The 19,938-nt window shown below is 48.5% G+C and overlaps 2 protein-coding genes across 3 annotated transcripts in view; both read right to left on the bottom strand.

Moving 5' to 3' along the window:
• The window catches only part of LOC135234614 (apolipoprotein A-IV-like), a 100,260-nt gene that overhangs the window by 54,383 nt on the left and 25,939 nt on the right, over positions 1–19,938 (bottom strand). The gene's annotated exons all lie outside the window — the stretch shown is intronic.
• On the bottom strand, positions 208–19,331 carry ddx61 (DEAD (Asp-Glu-Ala-Asp) box helicase 61). 2 transcript variants are annotated; one of them, XR_010324136.1, is made up of 16 exons: positions 19,152–19,331; positions 16,256–17,326; positions 16,081–16,144; positions 15,492–15,596; positions 14,666–14,795; positions 12,516–12,662; positions 11,377–11,471; positions 9,883–10,005; positions 9,002–9,130; positions 8,077–8,193; positions 7,755–7,818; positions 6,533–6,634; positions 6,115–6,341; positions 5,238–5,511; positions 2,327–2,406; positions 208–1,131 (listed from the first exon to the last, which is right to left on the bottom strand). XR_010324136.1 is itself a non-coding variant. In XM_064299282.1 (14 exons), the coding sequence occupies exons 2-13, from the start codon at positions 16,444–16,446 to the stop codon at positions 6,118–6,120; spliced, it is 1,491 nt and encodes a 496-aa protein (XP_064155352.1). In that variant the 5' UTR covers positions 16,447–17,326; positions 19,152–19,331; the 3' UTR covers positions 4,966–5,511; positions 6,115–6,117. The 2 variants fall into 2 exon arrangements, 1 of the variants encoding a protein (XP_064155352.1); XM_064299282.1 differs by lacking the exons at positions 208–1,131; positions 2,327–2,406 and having other exon boundaries at positions 4,966–5,511.

Raw genomic sequence — 19,938 nt, 5'->3', positions numbered from 1 at the left:
TTATCCACCCAAGCAAAATAGTCCTCTGCGAAGACTTAAGACACTCGATACTACCAAACTATAACACGCTTTCATTATGAAAACTTTATCATAACATAATTAGTGTGTAAGTAAAATGTAATATAATCCGAAGTGCGCTTATTATAAGGCTATTCAGTCATTTGGCAGAAACAGCCAAAGGGACTTACAAAATGCACATATTTGCTATTCATGTTCAAATCAAATCAAATTTTATTTGTATAGCGTATTTTACAACAGTTGTCACAATACGCTTTACAGACAACCCTAGCCTAAATCCCCACAGAAGCAAGCCTAAGGCAACAGTGGCAAGGAAAAACTCCCTGTGGCAGATGGGGAGAAACCTTGGAAGGAACCAGGCTCAAGGGGGAAACCCATCCTCCTCTGGTCGGCTCAGGGTGCCGACTGGTGACCAGCACGTCAGCCAGTTTATGCACAAGATATGATATGTGATGTGGCTCAGATGATGGGTGGGGCCGGGTGGCGGTGATGGGGAACAGCAGGTGGCAGCAGATGTGGGCAGGGTGGAGGCAATGACGAAGGAGGTGGGGGAGACCAGACGACTCTCGAAGCACTCTCGAGGGTTGGGGCAAGAGTGGGGAAGAGGGTGGAAACGGCAATTAGGGAATTTGCAATATAGCAGACAGTGAGTAAAGTGGCAGTGGTATGCATTGGGGGGACCCCGCCAGGAGTAGAATATGGCTGCATATCTACTAGGACAGGGATGGAGAGCCCATGCAGTCATGAGGGGTAGACAATCATACCCGCCTATCAAGAGCCAGCCCATGTAAAGTCGGGTCACAGCTGATTGACAGGTGACAGTAAGGAAAGGATTGCCACCTACAAAGCTCTATGACTACAGGCTTCTCGCACCCTGTCTCCAGACTACAACTGATTGTAAGCCTGAGCATAGAGGTGCGTTTTTAATCTAGATTTAAATATTGAGACTGTGTCTGACTCCTTTATAAATTTTGGAAGCAAATTCATTTTCATTTTCAATATGAAAAAGCAAGAAATGGTGATTATATCTAACCTATTTAGGCCAGTGGAATCCTTATTTTAGGCGTGCTGAGCCAGCACACAGGACTTCATTTGTGCATCAGTTTGCCGAAGCTGGAAGTAAACAGGAGAAGTGAACACAGGTAGGCATACTGGAGTATAGAGTGTGCCGTCATCACATAGCCTACACATAATGTCCAACAAACAGTGTAACACACATTTTCAAACCACTGCTACAGATAACACGATATATTAATATCAAATTACTAGTAGGCCTACATTTTATTACATAACTGAGCCGTACAGAAAAACAACAAGTAATGTGTTTTAATGACTGAAAATATCTGGACACTTCTTGGTTTGAGGCAGTCCCCTTCGTTTCAGTAAAGGCAAATCTTCCTGTTTCAGAATAACAATGCCCCTGGGCACACAGCGAGGTCCATGGATAATGGTTTTGTCACGAACAGTGTGGAAGAACTTGACTGGCCTGCACAGATCCCTGACCTCAACCGCATCAAACACCTTTGGGATCAGTTGGAAAGCCAACTGCAAGCCAGGCCTAATCGCCCAATCAGTGTCCAACCTCAGTAATGGTCTTCTAGCTGAATGTAAGCAAATCCCTGCAGCAATGGTTCAACAGTAGAGTTTGTTATAGCAGTGAAGGGAGGGCCAATTCCATATTAATGCCCATAATTTTGGATAGGATGTTTGCTTTCAGGCGTCCACATGCTTTTGGCCATGTAGTGTACCTCTGGGCTCTTGCTGACAGTTCTGCCTCTGACCATGTCCACCCTGTCTGACAGACCAATTTTCACTCATCCATTTTCCCTCAGAGCTGTGAATTGTAATGCCACAATTAGCCACTAGAGGTAGGCCTAAGACTTTTTTTCCCCTCACATGCTGCGCTTCACATACAGCACGAGGATGGAAGTTTCAGCAGTAGCCACTGAGCTGTTCTGTGGCATTCGCCCTTTCGCACTGCAATTTGAACGTGGGACCAACATCACATTGAGCAAATGTTGGCGAAATTGTTCAGGAACTGTAGTAGTTCCAGACCATTCTGAGATTAGTTCTGATTAGGGACTCAAGGACAGAATAGTATAGTTAATGGTACCAAGGCATCTGCCAGATTCTTTAGTAAAACAAGGTTACAGTTATATAACCAGGAAAACTCCCACAGCAGAACACTGTAGCAAGAACACAAAACCATTCAACATGGGGCATCCACCCAAAGGAAAATTCATGACTTCTCCACAGTACAAAGAGAGACATATTTTGTTCTCTAATTCATCAAGAGGAATAGTCTTACTCTTTTGTTTTGTTTCTGCAGTTTGGGGTTCTGAAGAGAAGAACACAATGAGAGAGGTAGAGATGTACGAGCAGTGGAGCCTGTGGGGAGACAGGAGCTAACAAATTCATAAACTCATAAGCAGTATTACTAATGTTCAGCAGTTTTTCAGCCCGCATCTTTACCACATTTCTGTTCTTTCCAAGCTGAATGTGTGGGATGGGTTACCCCCAGTGTAGAAAACCGGAAACATCCATGGCGATATATACACAGGAAAAAATGTACTCACCAGCCACTTTATTTGGTACATCTGTAAACAGCTGTTACATGAGCATTTCTGGCCTTTCTGTCAGCTTGAACAAGTCCACCCATTTAAGGTGTTTTTGGCCACAGAACTGCCATTCAATGGATGCGTTTCATCTTACCATTCTCTGTAAACTCCAGAGACTACGGTGCGTGAAAATCCCAGGAGGGCAGCCGTTTCTGAGATTATGGATCCGTCAAGTTTGGCACCAACAAGCATACCACAAAATCGGTTAGGTTATGCATCTCGCCCGTTCCAATGTTCAGTTGAACAAAATTAAGCCTCTTCATGTCTGCATGGTTTATAGAGTTGCAGCCACATGATTCACTGTTTGGAGGAGCAGGCCACTTGTGCTAACGAGCAAGTATATCTAATACAGTGGCCAGAGCGCGTGTGTGTGTGTAGACAAGGCTGTCAAAAAGGAGTCATTTGGTGGTGGTGGTGGTGGTGGTGAGGGTGATGAACTTTGTAAATGTGTGAAAATGATTTGGGTTTTTGTTATTTGTATTTTACTAAATTTACAGAAACAAACATTGAACATTAAAGGGGTAAGACAATGAAGAAAAGAAGCACCAGGTTTGGAGAATGAGCTGGACTTTTTATTTTCTCTGGTAACGGAGGCACTGGCTCAGACACTTGGAGGAAAAAAAAAAAGCTGTTGCCATTCACCCGTTAAACTCCCCAGGTGAACAAGCAGCATCTACTTGCACAAGGAAAAAAAAAAAAAAAAGGTGGGAGGAACTAAAAGGAACAAGGAAATGAGTCTTCAGCCCAACTCTGCTCCTACATTGAGCTTGTGGCAGGAAAAGGGTTAAAAATAATCAACCTACGTTACTGGTCCAAAATGAGAAACTGCCATTGTGAAGACACCAAACCCCAGTTTCAATCAGAAATTTCACATTATAACAGCCGTCCAAAGTTTTCATTGACTACACAGCTGGTGCGCGCCATCTCCGTGAATGCATATTACTCTTACTTGTGGTACTGTACAGAGGGTGTGTGTTCGGGTGTTGCTGTTAGAAATGTAACCTTTTCCTATGTTTCACAGTGTTTATTGAGCAGGTATCCCCTTTCTATGCCCAGTCAGCCTGGCTTCAGTATCCATTTAATTGGCAGCGTAAAGCTTCAGTTATTCCAGCAGAGGGCACTCAGGGAAGCGTGTTTACCCAACATCATTTATCACTGTCAATCGCATCCTATTAATATAAATCACAGCGTCTGTACCATATCGAGGCGTCTCGTGGATGAGTAAGCCCGCTTCCCTGAATATGATCCAGTGTAATTAAGCCCTGTCAACCAAAGATAATTAAGTATAGCTGCTCTCACTTCAGTCTAAGATACATCAAGTCTCAAGCTTCCTCATCTCAAAACTGAACATGGCCTTGGCCTGCAGGGGGCACAACCTCATATTGAACAGTAAAAGCCATGTTGTCCAGTTTTCCTCCAGGTCTGGGAATGTACACTGAATATCAAATGGGTTTTATGCAGCCTGACAGCTCGAAGACAAACTGGCTGAGCTCAGTGCTCACAGTCAACAACAGCGAACCAGCACTGCCCTTATACCAATGGCATGCACAGGCAAAACCAGGATCTTGTGCCCTTTTTATTATCTTTCTTTAACCCATGTCTTAATTCAGGGGTCCCTTACCCAATAAGGGCTGTTTATGGTCCATTCATTTGTACTGACCCCGTGCTAAAGCACCCGACTGGACTAACCACGGTCCTCAATCAAGACCTCCACGATGAGGTTTATAAAAGCTGGGCAGGAACACGAGCCTGCACCCCAAACCGGCCCCTCTCGGGTAAAGACTGGTGACCCCGAATTACAATCACTGACTGGCGAGAACTTAAAAGTGCCCACTGCACCCAGGTGTGACAGAGCCAGCTGACCGGGAGCGAGCTGTGGGAAGCCTCAGGGCGCAGAGTGACGGTGCTGGCTGCAGGAGACCGGGCCCCTCCTGCCGTGGGAGTGTGCTGCGGGATTAAGGCACTTGAGTGGTCGTGTGCGCGCGTGGCGAGCTGTAGCACTGGAGAGCGGCGGGAAGCGGAGCGGCTGGTCTGACTAGCTGCCGGGCGGGGTTTGGGTATCAGCCTCCGGGACATTCCCACGGCGGCTTACCCCTGTGTGCGTGCGCTCTTTCTTTAAACGTTTCTTTCTTTTTTTTAATAAACTGAGTGCAATCAATTTAAAATGAAACCCTGAAACTGTCGCTTTTCAGCAAGAGCGCAGACTGTTCAGCAAGTATAAACAGCAATGCAGTTCATAACAGATATTCTGCATTTTTTTTCCTTAACACACACGGCCTCTGGTCCAGTCACCTGCATTACCATTACAACCAAGTGGCCCCTCGTCTAATTTCGTTTTTTTTTTTTTACTTCTCGCACATTTATTTTTCTCTGTTCCACTTCAGATACAGAACGACTGGGTCACCACTACTTGCTGCAGAGACTCAATACAGAACACAGAGCGCCGTATGCCAAACACACTGTTGGGAATGCACTGCAATAATCAGCCAGCTCTAACCCTGACCCACTGACACGCAAACAGGAAGTACCAGCCAAGAAGAATTGATGCGTTTCCGCTTTTTGTCCCCCCTCCCCCCCCCTCCCTTTCACAGATGGACTGACCTCAACGTGTGCAGTTTTATGCTCATTGTTTGGGGGTTTGAGTAGCCCCTGAATGGAGATTCATTCACTGGGGGTTGGCAGTAAAACAGCTGGGCTGGTCTCATGCACCGAAAGTCTTCTGGCAGCTTTACCGGACTAAAGAGAGAGTGACCAGCGGCAGACTGGACGGGGAAGTAGCTCGAGTGGGACTGAAGTATGAAAAAGAAAACCAAAAAGGAGGGATGATGTCCGTGCCGAAGCAGATGTGTGTGCAAGTGCCAGGTGTCCTCGTCTCCTGGAAGAGAGACAAGATGGCTGCCGTTAGAAACCGTAATTACAGTGATACAGCCCCACTACAGCAGATGGTCAACGCACTCCATTGGTGTCATGATTCTCTGAACAGATGTGCTGAAACCTTGCTCTATCCTCAGCTAGTCAAAGCCTGTCAGTGCACATCCTCCCTTTGCAGGCTTTCAGCTAAATACACCCTAAACTGACCAGAGCACCATTACAATACCTGAACATAATAGACTCAACTCCACTTCACCATCTGTGTCTAGACTTAGTTGCCGCAATGCATACAAGCTGAGCATTTCTGTTTGGACGCACCTGAATTACAGGCATCCAATCAGATTACAGAGCACCAAACTGAGAAAAAGCATATTTTCCATGGACAGAGCTAGAGAGGCTCAAGTCTGTAACAGAGATCAGTCCACCCATAATGTTAATGACTCCAGTCAGATTCCACATCCCCTTCTTCATCCACAGGCCTATCCTGAGTGTGTGTGTGAGTGTGTGTACGAGAGAGTGTGTGTGTCAGTCAAGTCAGTCTGCGCCTCAGTCAGCACTGGACCCAAGTCATGGTGCCCATCGCTGTGAGCCAATGTGCGAGTCTCACCGCTCAGGCTTGGTGCAGCTCCCCCAGGGGGTGGGTGGTCTCCCGGTCGCCCTCCTGCCCCTCACACTCGGGGCTGCCGGAGTGGAACTCGGCCACGTACAGGCTCTTGTCGATGCTGCCCGGGATGGGCTTGATGTCCGTCACCAGCTGGTCCTCGATGGCCTTCAGGTTGAAGCGGTCCTCCGACGTGATCAGGTTGATGGCCAGACCCAGGTGGCCGAATCTCCCTGAGCAACAGAGCAAAGGGAATCAACAACTTGCACTGCAGTAAACTCAGCTTTCACGCAGCTGTATGAACGACCTGCGCGCAACATAAGCAGGTAATCAGTCCGTGTCTGGATACGCGTTCGCTAAATGAAATGTAAAACGCAGCGGTCCCGCGGCAGAGCCGGGGCGGGGTCACTGGCTGGCCCCTCACCTGACCGCCCGATGCGGTGGAGGTACGTCTCTGCGTTTTTGGGGAAGTCGAAGTTGATGACGACATTCACAGCCTGGATGTCAATTCCTCTGGTGAAAAGATCTGCAAAGGGAGACAAAGATGAAAAAAAAGAAAAGAAAAAGAAAACTGAATACACATAAAGCTTCCGACACACAAAATGTACATCTATCAGGCAGCAGGTGCCACAAGTTCCAAAGGTAATGTTTGCTGGAGAATCCAATTTCGGCCCTTATCTGTGAGAACAATCAAGTGTGCATTGTGTGTGTAACTCCAGACACCTTACAGTACGGCAGTAAATATCTGAGCCCTTTATGGCAAAGTACACGGTGTTCCTGTGCTCAGTTTCGCTCATCTTTCAGACAGCAGTGTGGCACAGGGGTTAGCACAGGGGGTAACCACAAGCCAGCCGGCTTTATCCAACAGGTGGGCTGCTCCACTTTTCAGCAAGGCACTAACGCAGAAGTTCTTCAGTACAGCGCTACAACAGCTGTGTCAATGTATGAAGCGGAAAGACCTCAGGTCCTGCCGAGCGAACGGACCAGGGTAAGCAGCGCGGCTGCAGTGCCAGGTACAGCGTTTACCGGAGCTCTCGCGAACGCCGAACGACTAGCGTCGACTTTGCGGCGCTGCCGGGACGCGGCAGAACGGTTTGCGAGCGAACGAACGCCGCCGCAGATTCGGGCTGGGTTAACGGAGCGGCGCTGCATCACAGCGCAAGTGGCTCAGGGTGAAGCCATCGGCCAAACACACAGCAGCACCGGCCCCGCTCAGCTCTCCCCTCGGGCCGCCGCTGCGATTATTACAAATGTCACCTTCGGCCAATCGCAGTCCTCGCTGAACTACTCCTCAGTGCCACTACTGCTCAGGTACGTGGCCAAAATACGCACAGTCACAATTATCACAAAGATTTACTCCTTATCATGGATTACCATTAGCCAGCTATGGTGACTCATATTTATCCACGTCAAACTTTCAAAGTAAGGACACAACTTTGAGTTTACTAAAAAAAATGTGACCATGGTACAGGTGAAAATCTGACTGTTAGGACATCTGCAAAGCAAAACTGTACTACAGGCAGTACTGCATGAAATCATCTCTGATTTGATGGGCGATCTTATCTCTGATTTGCATTCTTCTGGCGGCTGGCTACCAGCGAAACGTGTGCAGGAGCGATGGACACTGTGAAAGACGGGAGGCCCACCTGTGCAGACCAGGTTCCTGCACAGTCCGTTTCTGAAGTCGTGGAAAACACGGTTCCTGTACTCCTGCGAAATACAGAAACAAACTGGGTTTAAGACCAGGTAAGCAGGTAAGACTGCCGCAATAAAACTAAGACTAGAGCCAGTTAGACATAGTCCTGCTCCTTAATATGCTCAATATTTCCCATACTTCCCTCACCAAGCCACCCTCTACCCAGCCCCGACTCCCTGACACCCATAGGCTGGTGTTGAGGCGAAGGTGGACGGCTCAACCCGACCCCCCGACACCCAAAGCCTGGTGTTGAGGCGAGGGTGGAAGCTCACCTGCATCATTTTGGCATGGATGTAAAAGCAGGAGTAGCCCAGCTGTGTGATTTTCTTGGCCAGGAGCTCCACTCTTTGAGTGGAGTTACAGAAGATGATGGACTGGTTTATTTGCAACTGAAAAATGAGGAAAGATGAGTAGACGTGGGTTAGGTGTGCGTTCGTATGTCCACCAAGGCTCTTGAACAAAGTAACAAGAAATGTCTTCTACTCAACAATCTGCACTAATCCAACAACTAACTGCTCCTTGGTTCAACCACCCAACTCTTTCATCCCTGGGTTGAAAAGTCCCTGCTTGTAGTGCTGAATTTAATACCGTAATCTCAATTCTACTTACTGGTTTCAGCACTATATCCTTAGCCTCTCCCATGCACCTGCTATGCCCCTTTACGTTATGTTGGAGGTTTGTGTACTGACATCCTGTCTCACACAGAAATCCAGGCGTAAGCTCTGATCTGCGGCTAACCGCTGTGTGTACAATTGTTAATCGCTCTGGATAAGTGTGTGCATACTGCCTGAATGTAAATATAATCCACAGAGCGCTGTGGAAAGCAGTGTGAAGACAGAGGGCCTCAGAGAGAAACGTGCTGGTGAGGAAATGCAGGTTCTGTCCCGTTTGCCAGGAGCACACAGGCTTCAGGCTTTGGGTCGGCATGTCGCTGCATGCCAGAGTGGTGTAGGGAGTGCGTGTGTCTGTACGTTGGTGTGTTCCCGCCTTTTCATTAGTGTGCTCGTTTTCGTGTGTTTGTGCGTGCGCATCTGTGTGTGTGTGTGTGTGTGTGTGTGCGTGTCAGCATGTGTGTGTGTGAGCGTGTGTGCGTATGTGTGTGTGTGTGCGTATGTGTACGTGAGCGAGTGTGTGCGCGTATGTGAGTGTGTGTGTGTGTGTGTGTGTGTGTAACCTAAAGCCGGCGAGCATGCTCACCCTGGAGAAAAGCGTGTTGAGGCAGTGCACTTTCTGTCTCTCAGTGACGTAGGCGTAGTACTGGGTGATGCCCTTCAGCGTGAGCTCATCCATCAGGTTAATCTCATAGGGCTTCTGAAGGTGCTTAGCCTGGGGCGAGCAGGGAGAGAGAGAGAACACAGGTGGGCCAACGGAAAACACACACACAGACACAGACATGCATAGTCAGATCAGATAAAGAGCACGGCTGTCACAGGTTTCCTGTGAGTAGCACACAGAGAGTAGATACACACACATCATGTCAGAAACACAGAGGCAAGAGAGCCAGATACACACACGTCAGAAACACAGAGGGAAGAGAGCCAGAGAACAGGACAGAGTAGATACACACACGTCAGAAACAGAGGGAAGACGGTCAGAGAACAGCACAGAGAGCAGATACACACACATCATTTCTGAAACACAGAGGGAAGAGAGCCAGGGAATAACTCCGTGGCAGGACATGGGCGGTTCATTCCAATCTGCTAAATGCTCCTTGGAGGAGCTAAGAGGCTCCCAGAGGATGCTTCAGCGAGGGTACACGAGTGCATCCTTCGCAAAAGCCTATCAGGGAGCACGCAATGCGTATGAATGATCCGCCTGTGGATCCACTCCTCTACATCTGCCATGTCTTTAACTGACGCGGCTTCAAACTGACGCTCGCCTGAGCAAGGACGTTCCATTTGCCTGATGCACTCTGCCTCGGTTCCTCCGTCCTCGTACCTCGACCTCGCTCCTCTGCCTCGCCTCCTACGTCGGGTGGAGCTAAGGAGCGATGAGGAAAGGACGCGAGGAAGAGACGCGCGGAGCGGAACCAAGCGACTGGACTGTGCGCAGGGGCAGCCCGTCCTGAGCGCGCTCACCATGAACTTCTGCACGCTGATGGGGAAGGTGGCCGAGTACAGCAGGATCTGCCGGTTCTTGGGCAGGAAGCTGATGATGTCCTCGATCAGGACCACAAAGTCCTGGGACAGGAGCTTGTCCGCCTGCGGGAGAGGGGAGGGGGAGGGGGAGGGAGAGGAGGCAAATGAACTGCTGAGCGTGCGTTACGGCTGCATCATACATCAAACCATAGCATTTTATTTATTTTAAGTTAGTTAGCAAAATAACTTGCCTTGGGGCACGTAGGCAATCTTTTGTCTAGCCTTTCACACGGCCTCTGACGTTTGGTTGTTACTACAGTATCAGGTATAATCAAAGTAAAAAAAAAAATAGATGAAAGATTGTCTAAAGCCCCATGGAGGCGTTATTCTTATTACACCTCAGATTACCGGCGTGTGCGTCCCTGTGAAGGGTCTGAAAGGCCAGCACGCTCGGCATGGCCTGGGACAGTGTGCATGTAAACAGGCCTGCCGCAGCCACCTTCATCACAGTCAGCCTCAGCCTTTCTGCTAGCGCACACTGTGCATGTAAACAGGCCTGCTGCAGTCACCTTCATCACACAGTCAGCCTCAGCCTTTCTGCTAGCGCACACTGTGCATGTAAACAGGCCTGCCGCAGTCACCTTCATCACAGTCAGCCTCAGCCTTTCTGCTAGCGCACACAGCGCATGTAAACAGGCCTGCCGCAGTCACCTTCATCACACAGTCAGCCTCAGCCTTTCTGCTAGCGCACACTGTGCATGTAAACAGGCCTGCCGCAGTCACCTTCATCACAGTCAGCCTCAGCCTTTCTGCTAGTGCACACTGTGCATGTAAACAGGCCTGCCACAGTCACCTTCATCACAGTCAGCCTCAGCCTTTCTGCTAGCGCACACTGTGCATGTAAACAGGCTTGCCGCAGTCACCTTCATCACAGTCAGCCTCAGCCTTTCTGCTAGCGCACACTGTGCATGTAAACAGGCCTGCCACAGTCACCTTCATCACAGTCAGCCTCAGCATTTCTGCTAGCGCACACTGTGCATGTAAACAGGCCTGCCGCAGTCACCTTCACAGTCAGCCTCCGTCTGCGCATTTCTGCTAGCGCACACTGTTCATGAACACAAGCCTGCTGCAGTCACCTTCATCACACAGTCAGCCTCAGCCTTTCTGCTAGCGCCCACTGTTCATGAACACAAGCCTGCAGTGCTGCAGTCACCTTCATCACAGTCAGCCTCAGTCCGTGCATTTCTGCTAGCGCGCGCTGTGCATGAAAACAAGCCTGCTGCACAGCGGAAGCGCTTCCTGTCGGCCTGGGACACTGCCATACTCGCTCTTTTTTTGCACCTTTGTCTTGTGTACATGTTCTGTATACGTGTTTACACAAACTGCCTGCAACACGTGCAATTTTTCTTCACTGGCATTTTCACTACAGGGCGCGCGTCCACACACTCACACACACACAGAAATAAACACACACACAAACACACCGCTCCTCACCTCATCCATCACCATCATCTGCAGCCGGTCCACTTTGGCCACGCCCTTCTTGATTAGGTCCAGGATCCTGCCTGGCGTGGCGATCACCACATGCACTGTAAATGAGGAAAGGGGGGCGGGGGGCGGGGGGGGCAGTCAGGACCGGATACCACACACCGCACTGCATAACCCACCGGCCCATCCAGTCCAACAGAGCGCTGCGATGCATCAGCCTATCCAGTCCAGCAGAGCTCTGCGCTGCGATGCACCAGCCTAAGCTCACTACTGCCAAACAGCATCCTCCTCTACAAACACCTGCACGAGTTCTACGTCAGGCAACTGATGCAGCTCAATTTCTGTTGATTCTACTGCTTCTGCTCCAGCCTTCAACAGCCTTCGGCTAAATCTGGCGTACGCCGATCCGCTCAAGCAAATACGTTCAAGACAACACACGTCACCAGACAGCCACCGTTGCTAAGGTGCACTCATCTTCTACCTTCCCGGTCCTGACAGTCCACCCATCAGCAGCCCACTTCTGCGATTCCTCATTGTGTAATTGAAGACTAATTGAATTGCACGGCTGGCGAAGGCAGGAACGCATCACCCGGCAAACATGAGAGGCGGCAGCCGACCCGGCGCGCGACACGGATGACCTGCGCACGTTAGCACCGTCCCGCGCAGGGGCGCAGAACATCACAGCAAACCAGCGTGCGAGGGGCGAGGGAGCGCACCCCGCTGAGCTGGGACAGGCCCTGGGATAAGAGCCTGCGCACTAACCAACACAGAAGCCTGTGCGTCCGCCCCATAGCAGGAAAACGAACCTAATTAACGTCTCTGCTCAGCAATAACTCCTCAACAGCAGCTCGTTTCTGCAACTTACACAAGACGAGCCAAAGCTGCAGCAAATACAGTTCTTTATCAAGTATACAGAAGTACCTGACATCGTGGTGACTGTTTCATTTAGACTTTGCATTACAGCTGTGTCAGTGTGGTTACCACACGCTCCCTGCCGGCTGTATGATGGAACGAAGGGTGTAAATCCAGGGGCGAGTCCGCAGACGTGAAAGCCGCGTTAGACGGACTCCGAGCTCTGACCCGGCCGCGCAGTGCGCGCAGCGAGGACGAGGACGAGGACGCGCCGACGACGCGCCGCAGCTCACCCGTTTCGTCCAGCCTCATGATGTCGTCCCTCAGGTTGGTGCCCCCCGTGGTCGCCATGACTTTAACCCCGCCCAGGTGCTTGGCCACCTGGATACTGATCTGGCTGACCTGCAGGGCCAGCTCTCGGGTGGGGACCATCACCATGGCTACAGAGGGGGGGGAGGGAGGAGAGCAAGGGGGGGGGGGTACAGGTAGAGAGGGGGAGAAAGAGGGAGGAAGAGAGAAAGGATGGGGGTAAAAGAGAGAAAGGGAGGGAGAGAGAGAGAGAGAGAGGGGGAGGAAGAGGGGGGGCAGATTAGTCACCTTCGTGTGAAAGAATAAAGTGAACCAATCAGGGAGTCCGTGCTCTTCTCTCGGTGGAGCCAGTCCATTTCCATGGTGGAAGGGACGTGGGTGAAGGCGCTTCTGCCTGTGGATCTGACCATATGTGCGTGTCTCTGCCTCGGTGTGTGCTCAAGCCAGCCTGGAGCTGCCTCCTGTTCAGCAGATAAACATGTGCAGCGCGTGCACTGGAGCGTAGAGAGAAACGAGGCTTTGCCTGCGTGTGGCCATTACCAGAGTCTCTGCCACTCCGCAGGACCACACAGCCATGGAGCAGGACTGCAGGTCCACAGTGACTGCCTGCATCCCAATATAATCTGTACAGTGCCTGAGTTTAGAGCCCGTAGGTCTGCATAACCAGAGACTGTGTGGCTGTACAGGGACGTAGCAGATCCACACAGTGACTATAGGTTTAGCAGGGTAAAGTCAGTCATTTTTAAAGGTCCATACCGTGACTCTGTGGTTCTGCCTGTCCAGACTGATTACAGGCTACAGTGTCAGCAGGGCAGAGTCTGTGGTTCTGCCTGTCCACAGTGACTATAGGCTACAGGGTTAGCAGGGTAGACTCAGTGGTTTTGCAGGTCCACACAGTGACTATAGGCTATAGGTTTAGCAGGCTAGAGTCTGGTGCTGCAGGTCCACACAGTGACTATAGGCTATAGGTTTAGCAGGCTAGAGTCTGGTGCTGCAGGTCCACACAGTGACTATAGGCTATAGGTTTAGCAGGCTAGAGTCTGGTGCTGCAGGTCCTCACAGTGACTATAGGCTATAGGTTTAGCAGGCTAGAGTCTGGTGCTGCAGGTCCACACAGTGACTATAGGCTATAGGTTTAGCAGGCTAGAGTCTGGTGCTGCAGGTCCACACAGTGACTACAGGCTATAGGTTTAGCAGGCTAGAGTCTGGTGCTGCAGGTCCACACAGTGACTATAGGCTATAGGTTGCAGGCAGAGTGCTGCCTGCATCCACACATACTAAGCTATGTTTACAGGCTGAGTGGTACAGGCCCAAGTGTCTGATAGCAAGTAGCGTGTGGGTCGGTGTGCAGATCCACACAGTGACTATAGGTTTAGCAGGGTAAAGTCAGTCATTTTTAAGGTCCATACCGTGACTCTGTGGTTCTGCCTGTCCACAGTGACTATAGGCTACAGGATTAGCAGGCTAGAGTCTGGTGCTGCAGGTCCTCACAGTGACTATAGGCTATAGGTTTAGCAGGCTAGAGTCTGGTGCTGCAGGTCCACACAGTGACTATAGGCTATAGGTTTAGCAGGCTAGAGTCTGGTGCTGCAGGTCCACACAGTGACTATAGGCTATAGGTTTAGCAGGCTAGAGTCTGGTGCTGCAGGTCCCACAGTGACTAAGGCTATAGGTTTAGCAGGCTAGAGTCTGGTGCTGCAGGTCCCACAGTGACTAAGGCTATAGGTTTAGCAGGCTAGAGTCTGGTGCTGCAGGTCCTCACAGTGACTATAGGCTATAGGTTTAGCAGGCTAGAGTCTGGTGCTGCAGGTCCACACAGTGACTATAGGCTATAGGTTTAGCAGGCTAGAGTCTGGTGCTGCAGGTCCTCACAGTGACTATAGGCTATAGGTTTAGCAGGCTAGAGTCTGGTGCTGCAGGTCCTCACAGTGACTATAGGCTATAGGTTTAGCAGGCTAGAGTCTGGTGCTGCAGGTCCTCACAGTGACTATAGGCTATAGGTTAAGCAGGCTAGAGTCTGGTGCTGCAGGTCCTCACAGTGACTACAGGCTATAGGTTTAGCAGGCTAGAGTCTGGTGCTGCAGGTCCACACAGTGACTGGGTTCAGCAGGATGTAGGCTGCTCATGCACTCACCCTGTATAAAGTCCTTCTTCAGATCTATCCGCTCCAGCAGGGGGATGAGGTAGGCGCCACTCTTGCCCGTGCCGTTCTTGGCACGGGCTAAAATGTCCCTGCCGGACAGAGCGATGGGAATGCTCTCCTCCTGTGAGCAAAGAGGATCGAGGTTAACGAGCGCACGCACGCACGCACACACACACACACACACACACGCACACACACACACACTCTCTACACTGTGAGGCAGACGCATGTTATTTAGGCACTGCAATCAGAGGAATGTACTCTCGGCACCGCAGCTCACACACAGTAATTCAGCGAGCCCACCGTGCTCTCAGATACGAGCCATTCCATTATTATCCTGGGGGCAAATTCAGACGTGTTCAAATCTGCAAGTGGAGCACACACATCCACCCGACACCTCCCTGCAGATGCGTTTACACATCTTGTGTCAAAGCCGACAGGTTCCTCCACCCACCAATGTTTATATATGTCCCTGTAAAATCACAACAAACAACTCAAATGAACACTGGCCCATTGTATAAATGTGAAGTTTGTGAGCCAGCTGCAGCCAATACCGCAAAACCTGCCTTCCTTGGTAACACTGAATCACACTGAAGGGAATCCCATTTTAGGAGCCCTTGCTCCTGAAACCTAATGTGTGACCAACTGGAAAAATTATTTTGGGGGGACATCTTCTAACTGGGATGCATTAGCGTGCTTCTCAATCTTTCACCTTAGGAGCGCATGCGCCCATGCAGCCCTGAATGGTACGAGGGGTGCACGCTGGGAGGGGCCAGCGCAGTACCTGAATGGGGGGGGGGGGGGCAAGCCACAGTACCTGAATGGGGGAGGGCTTCTCCCAGCCCATCTCAAAGATGCCCATCAGCAGCTCCCTCTTCAGGCAGTAGTCCTCAAACTCGTTGCCCTTGGTCGCCGTCACGTCCTGAGAGGCAGAGGGAAAAGGAGTGTTCTCAAAGTCGCCACAAATCATCGTGTTTCCACAGGGCAGGGGCGCGTGTGTTTGTGCAGTTAGGGGCCTTTTTCAGCCAGGATGCACTACAGGTGTAAATATATGACCCATGCATGAGGATAATCACGCGACACCTAAGGTCTACCTGATGAGCCTGGCCAGTTTAGATACCATACTTTGGATTAATATACTTGATGCCAGTACAGTCATTTCCAAGATTTCATTTTTAAAAACTGACATAGCATTTTGTAAAGTGAAAAGGGTGTAAATGTTCACAGATCTCTTGACTTAATTACAAAAAAGCAGTAACTGCTTGTAGTGTTTTGCATATGCGTTCCGGCTAGCTGTTAGAGGAGTTCGAGATCTGAGGAAAACGAGATTCACATGCACTCTGTTGTAAGATGGCGTTGCATTGACCTGGACGGCGTGTATCAGAATTTCAGCTCTCCCAACTTACTGAGGTTCTGACTCGCGTGTCTTTGGGTGGGAGCTGCAGGCACTTCTTCCAGTCATCACCAAACCTGCAAGCAAAGAGCCGTGTGAGGGACTCAAACACGCTGGGAATCAGAGGGAGTGAGCGAGACTGGAGAGCGCTCCCACAGGACGTGCAGAGAGAGACGCCTGGGTCGTACCTGATGCCACCGCTGTTCTGGAGGGCGCTGCCTCCTTTCTGGGGGGTGTTGGGGGCCTTTCCTGCCTGAGAGCCCAGGGCGGTGGGTCCTGATGGAAGAGATGTTGGCTTGGGCTGTCCTCTGAGCTGCCCGTTCGGCTTGCTCATTCCCATGACCATGGAGGCAGGGTTCTCCGTTCTTGCTGTGGCCATTGCTATCTAAAGATTTCTCTGGACCCTCTGAGTTGGTGACAGTTTGAAGCTTAACTTTGACTTTATCCCCTCCAAATACTTTTGTCGCAGGTTTCTTTAAACTTAACGCCCCCAGGTGTAAACAGTTCCCAAAAGCAGAAAAAAAAAAAAAATCTGGGAACTAAAATTGTCCTTAGTTTGGAGATTTAATTTTTTTTAATTTTTTTTTTTTAATAACTTTTATATACACACAAGTGTACGTACAGTGCGGACCTCAAAATAAAAGAGCGCCTGACGCGTGAAACGGGTTTATGTACACAAAAACTCTTCCATACGAAGAGAAATTAGCATTTCTATGAATAAATAGAAGATATGCACGCACACAGTATAGAAAATTATACGTGAACGTGTATAGTGGGAAAAGAATCCTGTTTCGGAACTGCAAAGGCAATCTGAACTGAAAAACGTCACTGCAAATGTTTTTATTTTCCTTTTGTTTTTTTAAATCTTGAGTTCAGCTTAAATGCATCCTTCGCGCTTTTGTTCAAAAATGCAGTGTTCTTCGCTGTTTGTAAATCACTGCAATTACTTCTCTATTTTTTGTTTTTATATACACTCTGTTCTTAACTGTCGGCAAATTAATTACTTTAATCCTCGAGTTTCCAGTTTATTTAATCTTGGCAAGTCACTTGCTTCACAAAAAAGTTCCCTCTGCAAAAATGCAAACAGCACAAATTCAGAGAAATTTGAAATCCAAAAGTAGAATGGTTTGGAGGGGTTGAGTCAGGTATTCTTCCAGTTCCTGCACCCTTAAGGTTATCGCTCTGTCCTGTGTATGATGGATGAAGTCGCACCTTACCGACTCCTCAATGAAATAAGCCAGCAACTTCAGATCTATCACCTGCCAGGACAGAGAACAATATAAATGAAACACAGGTACGCTGCGGGGGAAAAAATCAATGACTAAGCCCCAAATATCACTGCTTAAGTTCACACAGGACGCCGCAAGACCTCGACCACTACATAAACGGCTGGTGCAGACAATAGATTTTAAAGAAAAAAGAACGGCTCCTGGCAGCATTCGATTACATATTTGGCGCAGTATCGATATTCATTTGAAAAAGCACGCTAAACGTCACACTACGCAGAGTACAGCTGATTGACTGTCGGCAGCTAGCTAACACTGCTGCGTTAGCTCCTCTGTGGCTCTTCAGAAGACCTCGTGTTGTGCGCTCCCACAGGATTCCCTTTCAACAGACTTTCGCGAGAAAAGCCTCCGTAAATAAAACGCCAAAGTGTTAACTCTAAGCTTAAGGCGACAGCTAACATTAGTTTACAGTCCGTAACTTCCAATGCCAACGTTATTCAATGTTATCTGCCCGACGTGTCTGACAATAGCAGTCTCCCCAACTAATGTTAGCAACTTAGCTTGGCTGAAAAACTGAGGCAACTTAACGTTAGTTATGCTGATTACAACAAGCCAACTTTCACCACTAGACTAGTAACATTTCATTAGCTAATAGCTTGCTTGCTAATTGACGGCTATGTTTAACAACGTTCGATTACAAAGGTAACTTGACCGGAGATTTTGAAACTTCTGAGTTAGTTAACGTTAGTCGATAGCTATCTCGCTTACTTCTGAAATGAACAGCTGCTAACGCTAGCCAAGACCCAGCTGCAAACTAACAACGCTGTTAAGTGTTAGCACTAACTGCCAAGACACGGTTAGGTAACAAGAGCAACGTAGACAACTTAATTACTACAAGTTGCTACTTGGTAAAATAAAACATTGTGAAAACATCCTTCTGAAAGCTGAAGCTAAAGTTAACCGTGGCTTTTCGTCATAGCCTTCTACAGTCTATGGTAGAGAAGATGAAACCGCTCGATTTGAACTTTGGTTCAAATGGGTAAACTTAACTGACGTTAGCTTAAATCATTCACATCGGTTAAAGGTAGTCAAACTAACGTTATTAGACTATCTAGCTATACCCAATAAAATAAACGCATACACTGTTTAGTTAACTAGCCAATTCTAAGAGGCAGACAGCTAAAGTTAACCATTAATTATATTTAGACTATACAGCAAAATTAACACGATCTATCAAATTAAATCAAGGGCATTCTGGACAGCATGCTAGCTAGTTATTTATGAACGTCAACTATGACGAGCGCTAAGCCGTTCAGCCAAGTGAGGAAACTTTTCAAGGGCTAAGCAAGATTCAAACCCACGCGCTAGCTAACTGATAGGGCGAGTTACCTCGCTACTTATCCGCAACAAAGCGGCAAATCTGCTTACAACCTAGCCTAGCGACCAATTTCACTCGACGCTATGTGCGTTACCAACTGGTACTAGCCAGTAAACGGCTAGCTAACCAAGTTAACGTTAGCTTCAATACACGGTGGCTGTTGAGCCACGGTGGCTGATAAGATACAGCAACGTTAGACTAACAGCGTTGCTTGATATCTAGCCATCCACGGCTAACTTCGATACACCAGAAAGTAAAATGTTAGAATACCTGCTTCGTCCATACGTTAATTAGCTACCTAGCAAATTACGAAATTTAAATGTTCTCTGTCGTTACAATAAGAAAGCTTTTCGCCGTGTGTAAGCTTGGCAATATGCTTAGCAAACGTATTTGGTTAGCCAGCTAGCTCGGACTCTAACTGTTAGACTAGTCTAAGTTTGTTCCCTTTCTTTCGATTAAGTTAGAAATAGATATAGCTACCCGTGTCTGTCCTTACGAGGGCTTTTTTTTCTTCAATTGTACAGTTGAAATTAATCTTAAATTCTTCCTTTCTTATGCGTTTCGTTTTTCAAGATATCCACTTCGCTCAACTCGGTACTCTATTGTCTCTTCTCTGTAGAAATTGGCAATTCAATATGGCTGCTCTCTCCCCCATTCGTTGTAGTTTCGCACATAGTGACGTATGATAAGCGCCTTTGGTGCCTGATGGGTGTTGTATTTCCTTGTCAATGCCGATGGAGGGCAGTGTATTTTCACCACAGAACAGTTCTGTGATATTGACGTTGATAATGAAATGTATTCTGGTAAAGGCAAAAGCGATGAAGACCGTTAGGCGAAATTGTAACATTAACAGTTTTCAAGCAAATTCTTTTTTTTTCACGGACTAAGGACATTTATATTATGAACCACTTTGCGAACTGTCAAAAGAGCCAGCTCAGGGTTTTGATGTCTGGTTATTTTTTACCATTGTCTCTAAGGGCCTAGAACTTCGGTTGTCCCTGAATTCTTTTCAAATATCGCCCAGGTGTCACACAGCACACACACAACCCACTCGTGCCCCATCACATTTAATTCTGTAGATCTCACTTGCACATTGCATTTTTTGAAACTTGAAATGTATGTATTACTCAGGACTAGAACAGGAAAATGCTGATGTACAATGATTAAATGTACATTGAAGTGTAATTTGAGAAATAAATAGCTGAAGTTAGGATGCTTATTTTTTTAGATAACTTGGTGATTCTTATTCTTTGCCCAAAAACTCCTT

Source organism: Anguilla rostrata, chromosome 1 (assembly GCF_018555375.3).
Source record: "Anguilla rostrata isolate EN2019 chromosome 1, ASM1855537v3, whole genome shotgun sequence".
Lineage (NCBI taxonomy): Eukaryota > Metazoa > Chordata > Actinopteri > Anguilliformes > Anguillidae > Anguilla > Anguilla rostrata.
Note: the sequence above shows the minus strand (reverse complement) of the source record. Positions and strands in the feature narration are given on the sequence as shown.

Coding starts and splice junctions, on each gene's coding strand:
- ddx61 (XM_064299282.1), bottom strand. CDS start 16,446: ATGGCCACAGCAAGAACGGAGAACCCTGCCTCCATGGTCATGGGAATG. Junction 7,819..8,076: donor TCCATGCCAAAATGATGCAG/GTGAGCTTCCAC, acceptor TGTATTTCGCAG/GAGTACAGGAACCGTGTTTT. Junction 6,342..6,532: donor CCACCGCATCGGGCGGTCAG/GTGAGGGGCCAG, acceptor TCTGTTGCTCAG/GGAGATTCGGCCACCTGGGT.